The sequence below is a fragment of the Emys orbicularis genome, chromosome 14 (assembly GCF_028017835.1).
Source record: "Emys orbicularis isolate rEmyOrb1 chromosome 14, rEmyOrb1.hap1, whole genome shotgun sequence".
In the NCBI taxonomy this organism is placed as follows: domain Eukaryota; kingdom Metazoa; phylum Chordata; order Testudines; family Emydidae; genus Emys; species Emys orbicularis.
This window is the reverse complement of record NC_088696.1, coordinates 4,705,476-4,718,228: the sequence shown is the minus strand read 5'-3', so window position 1 is coordinate 4,718,228 and position 12,753 is coordinate 4,705,476. Positions and strand designations below refer to the sequence as shown.

The 12,753-nt window shown below is 67.6% G+C and overlaps 1 protein-coding gene across 1 annotated transcript in view; it reads right to left on the bottom strand.

Moving 5' to 3' along the window:
* The window catches only part of PIEZO1 (piezo type mechanosensitive ion channel component 1 (Er blood group)), a 73,084-nt gene that overhangs the window by 17,023 nt on the left and 43,308 nt on the right, over positions 1-12,753 (bottom strand). The window contains exons 9-26 of the mRNA XM_065416604.1: positions 12,624-12,728; positions 12,040-12,112; positions 10,730-10,830; positions 9,947-10,207; positions 9,746-9,857; positions 8,945-9,123; positions 8,256-8,404; positions 7,468-7,647; positions 6,296-6,378; positions 5,551-5,711; positions 5,038-5,214; positions 4,599-4,724; positions 4,008-4,208; positions 3,450-3,654; positions 2,923-3,027; positions 2,115-2,268; positions 1,474-1,717; positions 810-906 (exon numbers count right to left, since the gene is read on the bottom strand). Of these exons, the coding sequence (XP_065272676.1) occupies positions 810-906; positions 1,474-1,717; positions 2,115-2,268; positions 2,923-3,027; positions 3,450-3,654; positions 4,008-4,208; positions 4,599-4,724; positions 5,038-5,214; positions 5,551-5,711; positions 6,296-6,378; positions 7,468-7,647; positions 8,256-8,404; positions 8,945-9,123; positions 9,746-9,857; positions 9,947-10,207; positions 10,730-10,830; positions 12,040-12,112; positions 12,624-12,728 (2,713 nt within the window). The remainder of the gene's footprint in view (positions 1-809; positions 907-1,473; positions 1,718-2,114; positions 2,269-2,922; positions 3,028-3,449; positions 3,655-4,007; positions 4,209-4,598; positions 4,725-5,037; positions 5,215-5,550; positions 5,712-6,295; positions 6,379-7,467; positions 7,648-8,255; positions 8,405-8,944; positions 9,124-9,745; positions 9,858-9,946; positions 10,208-10,729; positions 10,831-12,039; positions 12,113-12,623; positions 12,729-12,753) is intronic.

Genomic DNA, 12,753 nt, shown 5'->3' with positions numbered 1-12,753 from the left:
AACAGCAGCGCGAGGCTGGGTCGGACTCCGTCCCCGGCACTAGGGCTATGTCTACACAGCACACTAACCCAGGTCCTGACTCGGGTTTGAGCCCACACCCCCCTTCTGTCCACACACAGATCTGTCTGACTCAGGTCACAAGCACTCAGGAACCAGGTCCTTGCACCCAGCTGGGGGGAGGGTCACAGCCTGAGTCCCGTTGTGATTCGGGGCCATGCCCCGTCGCTGTGCAGTGTGGACATAACTCAAGCCGCGGACCTGGCTCAGAAGGGCTGCACAGCGCAGTATGGACGTGGTAGCATGGCTGAGAGATCCAGGTTCAGCACCTGTAAGCCCAGTGTAGTGTGGACACTCCAGGGTGGGCTTGAAAACCCCCAGTCTACAATGCAGTGTAGACACATCCTTGGAGGTCCTGGGCCTCGACCCCCACACTGCAGGCATGAAGATCTCCGGGACTCAGCCCTCACCTTCCGGACACTGGGAGACCTCAGGCTCCCCTCCCACAGTGCTGGGCCCCGCACTTCCAACCCCACAACACCCTGAGCCTCGGCCCCTCCCAGCCTCTTGACACTGGGGGACCCCAGGCCTCAATGGGCCAGCCCCTCACTGCCAGCCCACTGATACTGGGATAGGCCCATGGTCCAAGCCCCTGGCATAGAGCAGGGGGGCTAGTATGAGGTTTCTGCCCCCCCCCCCCCCCCGAGATACTGTCCAAGCCTGAGATGTGTATGGCCATGCCCGGGGTGCCCGCGCTGACCCTGCCAGCACAGCCTGCCCGCAGGCGCTCTGCCCAGCAGACGGATACTCACGGTCATAGTAGCCCTTGACGGTGCAGACCAGGCTGAAGAGCTGGATCACCCAGCAGAAGTTGCTCTGCATCTGCTGCACGAAGACGCAGGAGAGGAGCTGCCGGGACAGAGTGGGGGAGGGGGTCAGTCCCCCCTCGCTGTGCAAACCGCTTGGAGCCAGGGCTCCAAAGGGCCCCTGGGACCATTCCCCTCCCCCCACGCTGCCCGCTCAGGCCCCTGCCACTCTGCTCCACACTCCCCTGTGTCTAAAGGAAACGCATGCCCAGCCCTGCCCCGCCAGGGCTTCCCAAAGCACAGGCAGAAGGCCCCTACGGAGGAGGGGGCTCCAACAGGGGCACATGAACCCTGCCCAACCCATCCGGCCCCAGGGCCACACGGGGCTTTGAATTCTGCACGGACAAGGAAGGCAGAGCCCCCCTCACCCACCCAGCCCTGGGGGATGTCTTCACGGGGCCAGGGGAGCAGGCAATGGGCAGATAACCAAGGAGGAAAGGGGCCAGGGCAAGGCACAGAGTGGAACTGGGGCTGGCCCCAAAGAGGGTGCATGGGGGGTGCTAAGAGGGTGCTTCCTTGGGCTCTGGCAAACCCAGCAGTGCCCCTGCCCCCCAGGCCCTGCCAGGGCTCTCCCAGTCGTGCCCGGTGCCCGGGGGGGGCAGGTGCTCACCGACAGCATGTTCTTGGAGATGATGACGGTGACGTTGTAGAGGATGAGGCAGTCCCAGAGCACCAGCCGGGCCTTGGCCGGCTTGCGCAGCATGGCCGTGCCGAAGAGCAGCAGGTAGAAGCAGGCCAGCAGGTAGCCCAGGCCGAAGATGCTGATGCGGGTGGCACCGGTGATGAAGACCACGACCAGGACGAACCAGAAGAGGTAACGGAACACCACCACCTTCAGCATGTCCAGGTACGACCTGCAGCCAGGGCAGCCGGCTCATAGCAGCGCTGACAGCTCTGGAGCCGCGGGGCAAGGGCGGCCCTCCCACCCTATCCCTGTGGCACAGCGGGCAGCCCGGTCCTGGGCCGCTGGGGGTCTGGGTGGCAGGACACCCCTCCCCCAAGGAGCAGAGCGAGAGGCCCCACAGGCCGCCAGATGGTTTCCATGCCTCATCCCCTCCCTGTGGCCCTCTACCGTCAGAGCAATGTCCTGCTCCCCTGAGCCAGGGCCCCCCAGCCCGCGGGTCCCCAGCCCCCCTGCCCAGTGCTTTCGAGGGAGCAGGCCCTGCGCCCTCTGGGTGCTTCGGCACAGCCCCACATGAGCCGGGAGTTGGCCAGGCCAGACCTCGCTACCTACGCCTGCCCATCCCCTACCTGCAGTTGATGAAGTTGGGCACCGGGTTGGGTCTGCCCCTGGCCAGCTCCAGCTGGTCCGTGTTCTCCCCGGCCGCCCTCAGCCACTCCTCCGTCCGCTCGGCTTCAAAGACCTGCCACTGCTGGGAGGCACAGAGCAGCAGCAGGAAGTCACCTGCAGGGAGAAGAGAGTCAAAGGGACCCCACCATGCCACCACCATGGGCACCTTGGAGAATGAACTGGATGGACCCCAGCCAGGCCCCTCCTCCAAGGGGGCAGACCCCAGCTGGGCCCCTCCTTCTCCCACCAAAGGGGTGGACCCCAGCCAGGCCCCTCCTCCCCCTCTCGCCAAAGGGGGTGGACCCCAGCCAGGCCCCTCCTCCAAGGGGGCAGACCCCCCCCCAGCTGGGCCCCTCCCCCTGCCTGGGAGGCACAGCTGGATCTCACCTCCATGGAAGCTGCTCCCCGTGACATGCCCAGAGGTGCGAAGCACATGGTGAATACCCAGCTGGCCGGGTCATGGGGCCAGTGGGCGAGGCTGGCAGACAAGCTCCTCTGGCTAGCGGGGGGCTATGCAGGGGGAGTCAGGCCTGTGGGATTCCCCTGGGGAAGGACACTGGCAACCAAGACTCCGCTCCCAAGGCCTGGAACGAGGCATTTCCCAGGGGGGAAACATGCGCTGCCCAGGAGCCAGTGCACTGCTTTGTGGCTGGTTGCTGCTGGGAGGGTGGGTGGACAGACAGCCGGGAAGGAGGAGGCACCAGTCCCATGGGGAGCAGCGGTGCCACGTGGGCCGGGGGCATGCCCAGGGCGAGGACGGGTACTCACTGATGAGGTTGGTGGAGTTGGGCGCCATGTAGAAGTCGGGCAGATACATCCATTTGATGAGAGCCGAGTTCATGGGGATGGAGCGGCTCCACCTCCAGGGATAGTCTGCCAAGGAGAGGAGAGGTCACCGGGGGAGCGGGGCACACGTGCCCCCACCATGCCCATGTGTCTGCTCCCAGGCCTGCTACAGAGATGGGGGTTCAATAACACACGAGCCTCAATGCTCCCCCCAGCTACTCCCAAGACCTTGTCCGTGCAGAGATAAGGGGGGCAGAGGGGAGGAAGAAAGGGGTCCTTGCCCGTGCTGAGGTTGGGGGCTGGGGTGAGAAGAAAGGGGGTTCTTACCCATGCAGAGATCTGGGGGGGGGTGTCTCTGCCTGTGGAGAGGTGGGGGGGAAGGAAGGGGGTCCCTGCCTGTGGAGAGTTGGGGGAGGGGGGAAGGAAAAGGTTTCCTGCCCATGCAGCGATTTAGGAGCAGGGCTTCCAAGCATGCCCCGCTCTCCTGGTCCCGGCCCCCTGGGCCTTACCTATGCAGAGGGCGGGGGGGATGCCCACGCACAGCAGGTACTGGTAGAGCAGGAAGAGGGCCAGGAAGAGGCAGTACTTGGGCCAGAGCCTGGCGATGGCGGCACGGCGGCGGCGGGTCAGGATAACGACCAGCCAGCAGCCGTGCAGGATCACCATGAAGTTCATGCGCTGCCCGATCACGTTCACCGTCATGAGGAAGCAGACCTGGGCGGGGGAGACGAGGGGCTGAGCTGCCGGCAACCCCATGCCAGGGGGCCTGGCTGGCGCCGCCCTCCCCACACCGAGCCAGCCGAGGGCAAGAAGAACAAGGGTCCCGCTGTGCCCGCAGTGTCCCCCCTCCTGAACTGCACCCCGGGCAGCAGCGCCAGGGAATCACCATCCTGGGGAAGTTAATTCCCCACAGCCAGTGCCCGAGCGTTTCCGAAGGCAGGGTCTGGGCAGGGGGGTTTGCCTGCCATGCTGGGGTCCTGCTTACAGGGCTGGGGAGCGCCCGCTCCCATAGACCCGCCGCTCTTGGCTCCAGGGCCGGGGGGCTGCCCTCAGCCCTGCCCTCTTACCTCCAGGCCAAACTTGTAGTAGAAGTAGTTGATGAAGTATTTGGCGCAGCTGACGAGGCCCTGGTCCAGATGCTCACGCGACGCCTCCTCGAAGAGCGTCTGGGTGGCGGGCGGCGCCAGCTGGTACTGCTTGCGGTAATACTCCTGGCGCCGGTACACAATGGCCTCGAAGACAAGCAGCATCAGCACCAGCAGGTGGTTCTGCAGGGGAACGGCCAGGGGCGAAGGTGAGTCCCAGCTGGGAGCGAGGGCTTGGGGCATGGCGGGCAGGGGGGCAGGAGGGGTCACCCCACCAGCCGTGGGCAAGGTGCTGGACTGCCCACGGCCCACATGGATTCACCGGCTCTGCTGCCAACGCTGACCCCGGCGGAGGGGCAGTCGGTTCCCGTTTTCACTGGGCCAGCGTGGACAGCGGGTGAATGCGGGTGAGCTGGTGCCTCCGAGGGCTCAAATCCTGCCTTGGGCCCATGGGAGGAGCTGGGGGTCTCTGCCCCATGCCCGCTACATGGGCATCCCCAGCAGGAGCATGGCAGCGGCAGAGCGGGCCGCGAGTCCAGCAGAGAGCAGGGGCAGTGCCCCCGAATCACCCACCTGGATGTAGCCCAGGTTGGGGAAGCCCTTGCGGATGCCGAACCAGTTGGCAGGGTCCACGGGGCCTCTGTAGAGCGTGGAGTTCTTCACCTCCGCCCCCAGCAGGTTGGTGTCATTCAGCTGAGACTGTGGAGCAAACACACAAACAGACGTCAGCTGCCAGGCGTGGGACCCATGATTCTCCATCGGAGGAGGGGCGTCAGGCCCACCAGCTGCCAATCCCTCCCAGGGCCTGGCAGCTGCCTGGCTGATGCCCGCGCTGTCGTGGGGCGGCAGCACATTGGGCTGCCCTGCAGGGACGGGCATGCCGGTGGCAGCTCCCTGGGCAGGATGGAGGGAGCCCTGCCGACCTCCCAGGGCTGCCTGCTGCGGGAGCCCGCAGGCTGAGGGGGGAGCCCCGATCCCCTCCTGGATCCTGTCCCGTCCCTGCCCCGCGCACCTCGGTGCAGTTGCTGGAGTACTCGTGCGGGTCGACGGCCTTCAGCTGGTAGAGCATCTTGCAGACGATGATGATGCAGACCCAGATGGTGCAGAGGCAGGAGGCCATGTGGCGGAAGCGGCAGTAGGGCAGGGCGAAGGCCCATAGCGCCACCAGCAGGAAGTTCATGACCGACACCTGCAGAGAGCACACGGGAGCAAGGGCAGAGCTGGGGGCGCTGGTCAGGGGGCCCCCACCTCCAGGGACACCTTCCAGCCTCACCACGGACGGCCAGGGCCCCCCACTGAGTCACGTGGCAGCCGAAGGAACCCCCAGGCTAGCTAGCAGCCCCCTCCCACCCCGATGCAGCGCTCCCCCCTGCCCCGAGGATCCCACCCCCCATACGGGGCCCTCCCCATGGCTGGCAGAGGCAGATTGCCCAGCAGCAGCTCCAGGGCCAGGGGGAACGGGTGGGATGCCTCGAGGGCATTTTCCTTTCTGGGCTCCCGAGCACGCCCGCCCATCCCCCGTTACCTCCTGCAGCGCCACCCACACGGTGTAGAGCGCCACAAGCTTGAGGACGTGCAGCTCCAGCAGGCGCCGCACAAAGACCTGCCCGCGGGTGAGGATGTCGGAGAAGGTCCAGCCCAGCACCACCAGGCGCTCCAGCACCAGGCCCCACTTACCGGGCACCGCTGCAAAGCAGGGCAGCTTGTCAGGGCCGTGCGCTCCCCCTCCCCCACCAGCGCCCCCCACCTGCCATGCACTCCCCTTCCCCCACCAGCCCTGGGCTCCCTGTCCCCTCCTCCACCAGCACCCCCCATGTGCCCTGGGCTCCCTGTCCCCTCCCCCACCTGCACCCACCCCATGCCCTGGGTGCCCTGCCCCTCCTCCACTAACCCCCCCACCCCTTGTGCTCTCCCAAACTCCTTCCCCACCAGCCCCCCACCGGCCCTGCACTCTCCCTGTCCCCTCCCCGACCAGCACCCACCCCATGCCCTGCACTCCCCTGGGTGCCCTGCCCCTCCCCCAGTAACCCCACACCCGTTGTGCTCTCCCAACCTCCTTCCCCACCGCTCCCCCCCACAGGCCCTGCACTCTCCCTGCCCCCTCCCCCATCAGTGCCCCCCGCCCCGCAGGCTCCCTCCCCTCGGCTCCCTCTCCCTTCCCAACATCTCTCTGGCCAGAGAAAAGGCCCCTCCCCCACAGTCCCAGCGTACCCCCGGTCCTCCCCCCGCCACCCCGCTGGGCTCCGCCCAGGGCCCTGAGAGGCATTTACCTTCCGAAGCTGAGTCGGAGTCCCCGGGTTCAGCCTCCTCCTCCGCATGGGGCAGCAGGTGGCTCCCCTGCGCCTCCTCGCACCTGCGGGGGGGGGGGGGGAGGGACAGGGTCTCAGGGAAGGAGCTGAGAGGGGGATCCTCAGGGCTGGGACGCAGGGAGCAGAGGGGCTGGGGCCCCTTGAAGAAGCAGAAGTCAGATCCCAAAGGTGGTGCCCCAAGTGGCACAGAACCCACCAGTGCCAATGCGGGGCCTTGGAGTCAGCCCTCAGAGGGGAGGGCGGCCCTGCTGAGCCACCTGTCCTGCTCCTGCAGCCCCTGGCATCCGACAGACACCCCCCGGCAGCGCCCTCTGCCGATCCCACGTGCTGCACTGGCCAGCTGGAGCCCGCCGGGCACAGCCCTGGGGCCGCTCACCCGCCCCAGCTCTCTGCACGGCAGCGTGCCCAGGGCTGGATCCCGAGGACCCGGCAAGAGCAGCTCAGAACAGGGCTTGGCGCCGGGCTCGGCTCCAGTGCCCACAGCTGACCCCTCCCTAGTTCAGGGCAGCAAGGGAGGAGGTTGGGGAGGGAGGCCCAGCCCCACAGCGCAGCCAGCAGCAGGCGCTACCCAAACATGCAGGAGCCCAATGCTGCTCCCTGCCTGGCCGGGAACCAGGCACCGCACACGCCATTCCTCAACACGTGGGGCAACTGGGCAGGGAAGGTGGCGTGGGGCTGCCCAGGGGCAGGGGAGGTTCCTCAGGGAAGGGGCTGCGGTGCCCGTGCACAGGGAGATACCAGGACCTCACTGCCTTCGTGTCAGACCAAGGGGCATGAACGCCAGAGGCAGGGTCCCATGCCAGCCCACCCCAAGCTCACATCCAGGCCTGTCTGCAGAAGGGCCCCCTGCTCGCAGCCGGGAGGGGGCCAGAGGAGCACCGGGCTGGAGCAGACTGGATGCCCGGAACTGCGCCCTCTCCCCCAGACACACCTCCTAGAGCCTGCCCCTGCCCCAGCCCCTTTTCCGGCTCCCTGTCCCCACAGACCCTGCTTGGTGTATTTGCCCGCAGGCCCCTCTGCCAAGCCAAACCCAAGGGCTGGGCTGCGAGCTCTGGCTCCTCACGTTGTACTGGGGCCCCAGGCAGGCCAGAGAGGAGGCAGATGGGACGGCGCCAGGCGGGAGGGGAGCATACCTGGGGGCGGGCGGGCTCCGGGGCTCCGGGGGGGCCACGTGCTCCAGGTCGGTGATGCGCATGAAGGGGCGGTGGAAGTAGTGCAGCTGCAGGATGCAGGCCAGCAGGAAGAAGCCCGGGATGAGGATGCTGGAGAAGAGCTCGGAGACGCTGAACTGCTCCAGGCCCAGGTCGCCCAGCCTGGATGGGAGGAGAGCAGCTGAGGACCAGGGCGATGGAGCCCCCCCCCGGCTCCTGCATCCAACCCCAAACGCTGCTCCCCAGCCGCAGCGAGCAGAGCTGGAGAGCTCCAGCCGGGGCACTGCCCTCGCCCGGTGGGAGAGCAGCTAGTGGAACCCGTCGGGGGAGGAGAACGGGCATGCCGGCAGAGCACCCGGCGACGCAGGCTGTTACTGACACGGAGACGCCCCGGTCCCGCCCATTCCCGGCACGCGCTCCGTGGGAAGTGCCTGAGCGGCCGCAGTGGGAGCTGGAGTCTGTGCTAGGAGAGGGGTCGGGCTGGGAGAGGCTCTGCCACAGACGGCCTTTGGGGCAGTCCTTGCCCCTCTCCGTGCCTCAGTTTCCCTCTCCATAGACCAGGGGGAGGGAACAATCCTGCCATTCCTCTCGGGGGAGTCAGCCCCACTCCCAGGACAGACCTGCCCTGCCGAGGGGATGGGGCGACCCCACCTGGAGGCTCTGACCCTGGGGCAGGGTTTGAGCACCTAGGAGCTGAAGCAGCCACTGAGCAAGGCTTGGCCTGGAGCGCTGTGCGGGCAGCGTCAGGGCTGGACGGGGGCAGCACTCACTGCTGGTCGGTGAGGCCGGTCAGGTTGCGCCAGTACATGGGGAAGTCCTCGAACTGGAAGGTGTAGACGGCGATGAGCACCAGCATGGTGTAGGCCACCACCAGCCACCAGAAGCCCTTCAGCAGCTTCCTCCACAGGCTGTAGTAGACCTGCGGGGACGACAACCATGAGCGCCTGGGCCCCGCCTCCCTCGTAGCCCAGAACCCGGCCGCACCCCCAGCTCCCAGCAGGGCTGCCCCGCTTCTCTGTCCTCAGGGCGGGCGCAGCGCCCCCTCTCCTGAGCCCAGCCAGCACCAGCACCCCGCCCAGCGCAGCCCTGTCACGCCCCTCGGAGCCTGGCCTGGACCTCCAGCGGCGGTGCTAATTCGATGCCCCTTGCTCTGCCCCGCCTGATGGCTGCCACCCGCAGAGTGGCCCAGTCACCCCATGGGACCTTGGGGGTTTCTTTAAGCCTCGGCACGGAGGGCTGGCCGGGAAGCACCCCGCCCAGCGGCCCGGTGCACCTGCCCACACGACACAGGTGGGTTCCCCATCACAGACAGCGGCCGGTCGCGGGGTAGGTGTCCAGGCCGCCATGGAATCAGACAGCAAGCGGCTGCCGAGGCCAGCACCCCATGCAGGGAACATGCCCAGCCTAGGCGCCTCGCAGGGCTTGCCAGCCAGCCTCTCCCGTTGGGCGCAGGCCTCACCTGGAAGAGGATGAGGCAGAGGAGGAAGAGGAGCATGTAGACGATCTTATAGACCACCAGGCGCCCGGCAAAGCTGACCACGATGAACATCCCGGCGCACACATAGATCCAGTACTTGGCGTAGAGATCCGTCAGCAGCTCGCCCAGGAACTTCAGCACGCTCCGCGGCCGGCCGGGCTCTGCAGGGCACAGCGGGTGAGAGCCGGGGACGTGCCAGGCCTGCGCCAGCGAAGCAGCTCCGGGAGACCCAGCATGCACATTTCCCTGGCGGGCGGCAGGCTCCGGCCCCAGACACGCAGACAGACAGTGGGGATCAGACAGCGACGGGCGCGATGCCCGGAGCCAGGGCAGGGGGATCAGACATCACCCACAGGTGGCACCAGGCACGGTTCCTGGGATCAGAGGTCACTGGTGCCCAAGATGCCCTGTTGGCAGCTCCCCAACCCCCCACCCCCCATTGCAAAGCAGCGAGCGTGCCCAGGCTGCTCCGAGCAACACCCGTGAGCCCTGTTACTGCGGGCAGGGGGCACATGGCTGCCCTTGTCCCTCCACAGTTATATCTGGCCGGACGCAGACCAGCCCCTCATCATCCCGGCACGCAGGTCCAGCGCCACGACGGCCCTGGCCAGGCACAGGCTGCGCCCGCTCCAGCCCAGGGCACGGCGGAGGGCGCAGCAGCGTCTCCCCTGGCCAGTGCGCACTCCCTGCGGCTCCCCGTGGAGGTGGGGGAGGCTGAGGCCCCGGGCAGGATCGGGGGGTGTTTCGGGGTCACCCCGCAGGCCGTGGGGGAGGGGTTCTCACCTGCGTCGGAGACGGTCACCTCCAGCAGAGGGGCGGGCGGCCGCCGGCACTTCAGCAGCTTCTCCTTCACAAACTGCCGCAGCAGCAGCCAGAAGGTCAGGGTGTAGAGCAGCTGTGGGGAGCAGCGGGACATCAGCCAGGGGCAGAGGAACCAGCCAGCCCGGAGGCGGCCAGGCAGTGGGGAGGGGAGCGGGGGGTTACCTTGGCCCCTAGGTCCAAGCAGGGGTATTTGGTCCTGACCAGCCCCAGCTGCTCCAGGCTCATGAAGCCGACGCGGGTGGGCAGCTCGGGCTCCAGGTCCATGCCCCAGACGTACTGCAGGCTGCAGAGTGCCAGGCCGTAGAGCAGGAGGAAGGGGGAGCAGAGCATGGCGAAGTGGTGCCGGCTGCGGACGATCCAGATGAGGCAGGCCCAGAGCAGCAGCACGAAGGTCAGCCAGCTGTGGTAGGTGATGCTCCACACCTGGCCAGGAGAGGAGGCTCCGCCCTCAGGCCCTGCACCCGGCTGGTGCACCCCTCCCCATGTTCCATGCCAGCCCAGCCCTGCCCGCACCGGGGGGGGAGCCCCAGTATGGAGCCGGCGCACCCCCTGCCCATGCCAGCCCAGCCCCCACTGGGGCTCGGAGCCCCTGTACGGAGCTGGTGCACCCCCTGCCCATGCCAGCCCAGCCCCCACTGGGGCTCGGAGCCCCTGTACGGAGCTGGTGCACCCCCTGCCCATGTCAGCCCAGCCCCCAGTGGAGCTCGGAGCCCCTGTACGGAGCTGGTGCACCCCCTGCCCATGCCAGCCCAGCCCCCACTGGGGCTCGGAGCCCCTGTGCAGAGCTGGCCCCCTCCCCCCACCCATGTCAGCCCAGCCCTCCCCAGGGCTCGGAGCAGGTGAACCCCCACCCCATGTCAGCCCAGCCCCCACTGGGGATCAGAGCTCCGGTCCGGAGCTGGTGCACGCCCTGCCCAGCCGCTCGGAGCCCTGCTCCAGGCTCACCATCATGGCGATGAGGGCACAGACGTAGCTCTGGTTCATGATCACGTGTCCCAGCGCGTGCAGGGGCAGCCTTTGCCTGCGCCGCTCCGGCTTCTTACTCGCTGCAGAGAATCACAGGGATGGTTAGAGCAGCCCCAAAGCTGCCCAGAGACACCCCCAACCATACCAGGGCACCACACGGCTCGTACCCATCACCTCCCAGAGAGGAGCCCATCCCACTGGGCATGAAGGCTCCAGCTCATCCCACAGCCCCGAAATCCCTCCCCCAGCCCCTTCAGCCTCACCCCCCTTGAGGAGACAGAGTGAGGCTGAAAACTGGCCAAGCACCTTGGGACTGATGTAGATCGAGAGCGGCACCGACAGGTCGGGGGCCGTGGGGATCAGACAGTGATGGATGCGGTACCCGGGGGGGGATCAGACAGTGACGGGCACGGTACCCGGGAGGATCAGACAGCGACGGGCGCAGTGTCCGAGGCCAGGGCAGGGGGGCTGTGGGGATCAGACAGGGATGGGCGCAGTACCCGGGGCCAGGTCGGGGGCCGTGGGAATCAGACAGGGATGGGCGCAGTACCCGGGGCCAGGGCAGCGGGCTGTGGGGCCATGGGGATCAGACAGCGACGGGCGCGGTGCCCGGGGCCAGGTCGGGGGCCATGGGGATCAGACAGCGACGGGCATGGTGCCCGGGGCCAGAGCAGGGGGCTGTGGGGCCGTGGGGATCAGACAGGGATGGGCGTGGTGCCCGAGGCCAGGTCGGGGGCCGTGGGGATCACACCTGGGCAGCGGCACAGGAAGAGACCCTCCCATTCTGCACCCCAACACCATGGGTAGCTATGCGACTCCCGGAGGGTGCATGTCCCTGCAATGCTGAGCTCTGACCACTAGGAGTCACCTTTGCTTCACCCCAACCGAGCTGAGCCCTGGTACTACTCAGCCAGCCCCGGCTGCTGGGGTCCCTTTAACATGAGCAGGGCTGGGGTCAGCCCATGCCCGCCTCACTGCCAGGGGCAGAGCAGGGCCCATGGCCTGTGCCAGCCAAGCCCTGGAAACTCCCCTCTGGAGGCTGCACCATCCTGGGTGCAAGGAAAGGGGGTTCCTGGGGCAGGGGCTGCAGGCTCGGGGTGGGGACCAGCAAAGGGCAGAGGGAGCTGGAGCCAGGCGAGTGGGGCCGCAATGGAGCCCTAAGCCCAGGGAAGTCCCATGGCACCAGCGGCTGGCACCGCAGGGCAGTGCCCAGGGAGGGGCAGCTGCTGCAGTCACTCAGCTGAGCAGCCCCCCAGCGTGTCTCTCCTGGGCTGCTTACGGCCTCTTACCTGGCCCGATCACGTGCACGGTGCAGTTTTCAGCGTCCGCAGCTGAGGCCTCGGTGCCCGGGGACAGCATCCGCTGGGGGAGAGAGACAGGAGTGGGGTGAGCCCCAGTCTGGAGAGCGTCAGGCCTGGGCATACGGGCTGCCAACGCTAGGCAGCTTCACAGCCACGGAGGGTGCAAGGGGCAGGTCTGTGTGCTCCCCTCCTCCTGCCTCCCCCGCCATTATCTGCCCAGGGTGTTATCTCTTTCTCACACACTCAGACACACCCCTCCTGCGCCACAAGACCCCCCCACCCAGTGTCCCCAGGCCCTTGACCCTTTCCCTCTTGCCCCCCCCCCCCCATGGACTCTCCAGCATAAGGCACAAGAGCATCCCCCTTCCATGCCACCCCCCTCCGGCCCCACTAACTCCACGAGCCCCTGGCTGGCTGGTGCTAACGGCCCAGCACCTGCCTCTGCCCTGAGGGAAAGCTGGGGGTGGGGGGCTCCCTGTCACCCCTCCGAGCCCTGGGGAGTCTCCAAAGGGCGAGCGCAGTACAGGGGCCCCATTCCCGAAGCCCCAGGGGCCAGTGGCTCCCCTCCTGACCTCGGTGTCTTCTGCCAGGCAGTCTTCCTCCCTGGGCCAGCTCTCCAGCTCCACCAGCTCATCCTGGGGCTCCGCCGCCACCGCTGACGCCTCCGCCTTGTCCTTCTGGAAGTGGGGAGGGGGGGAAGAG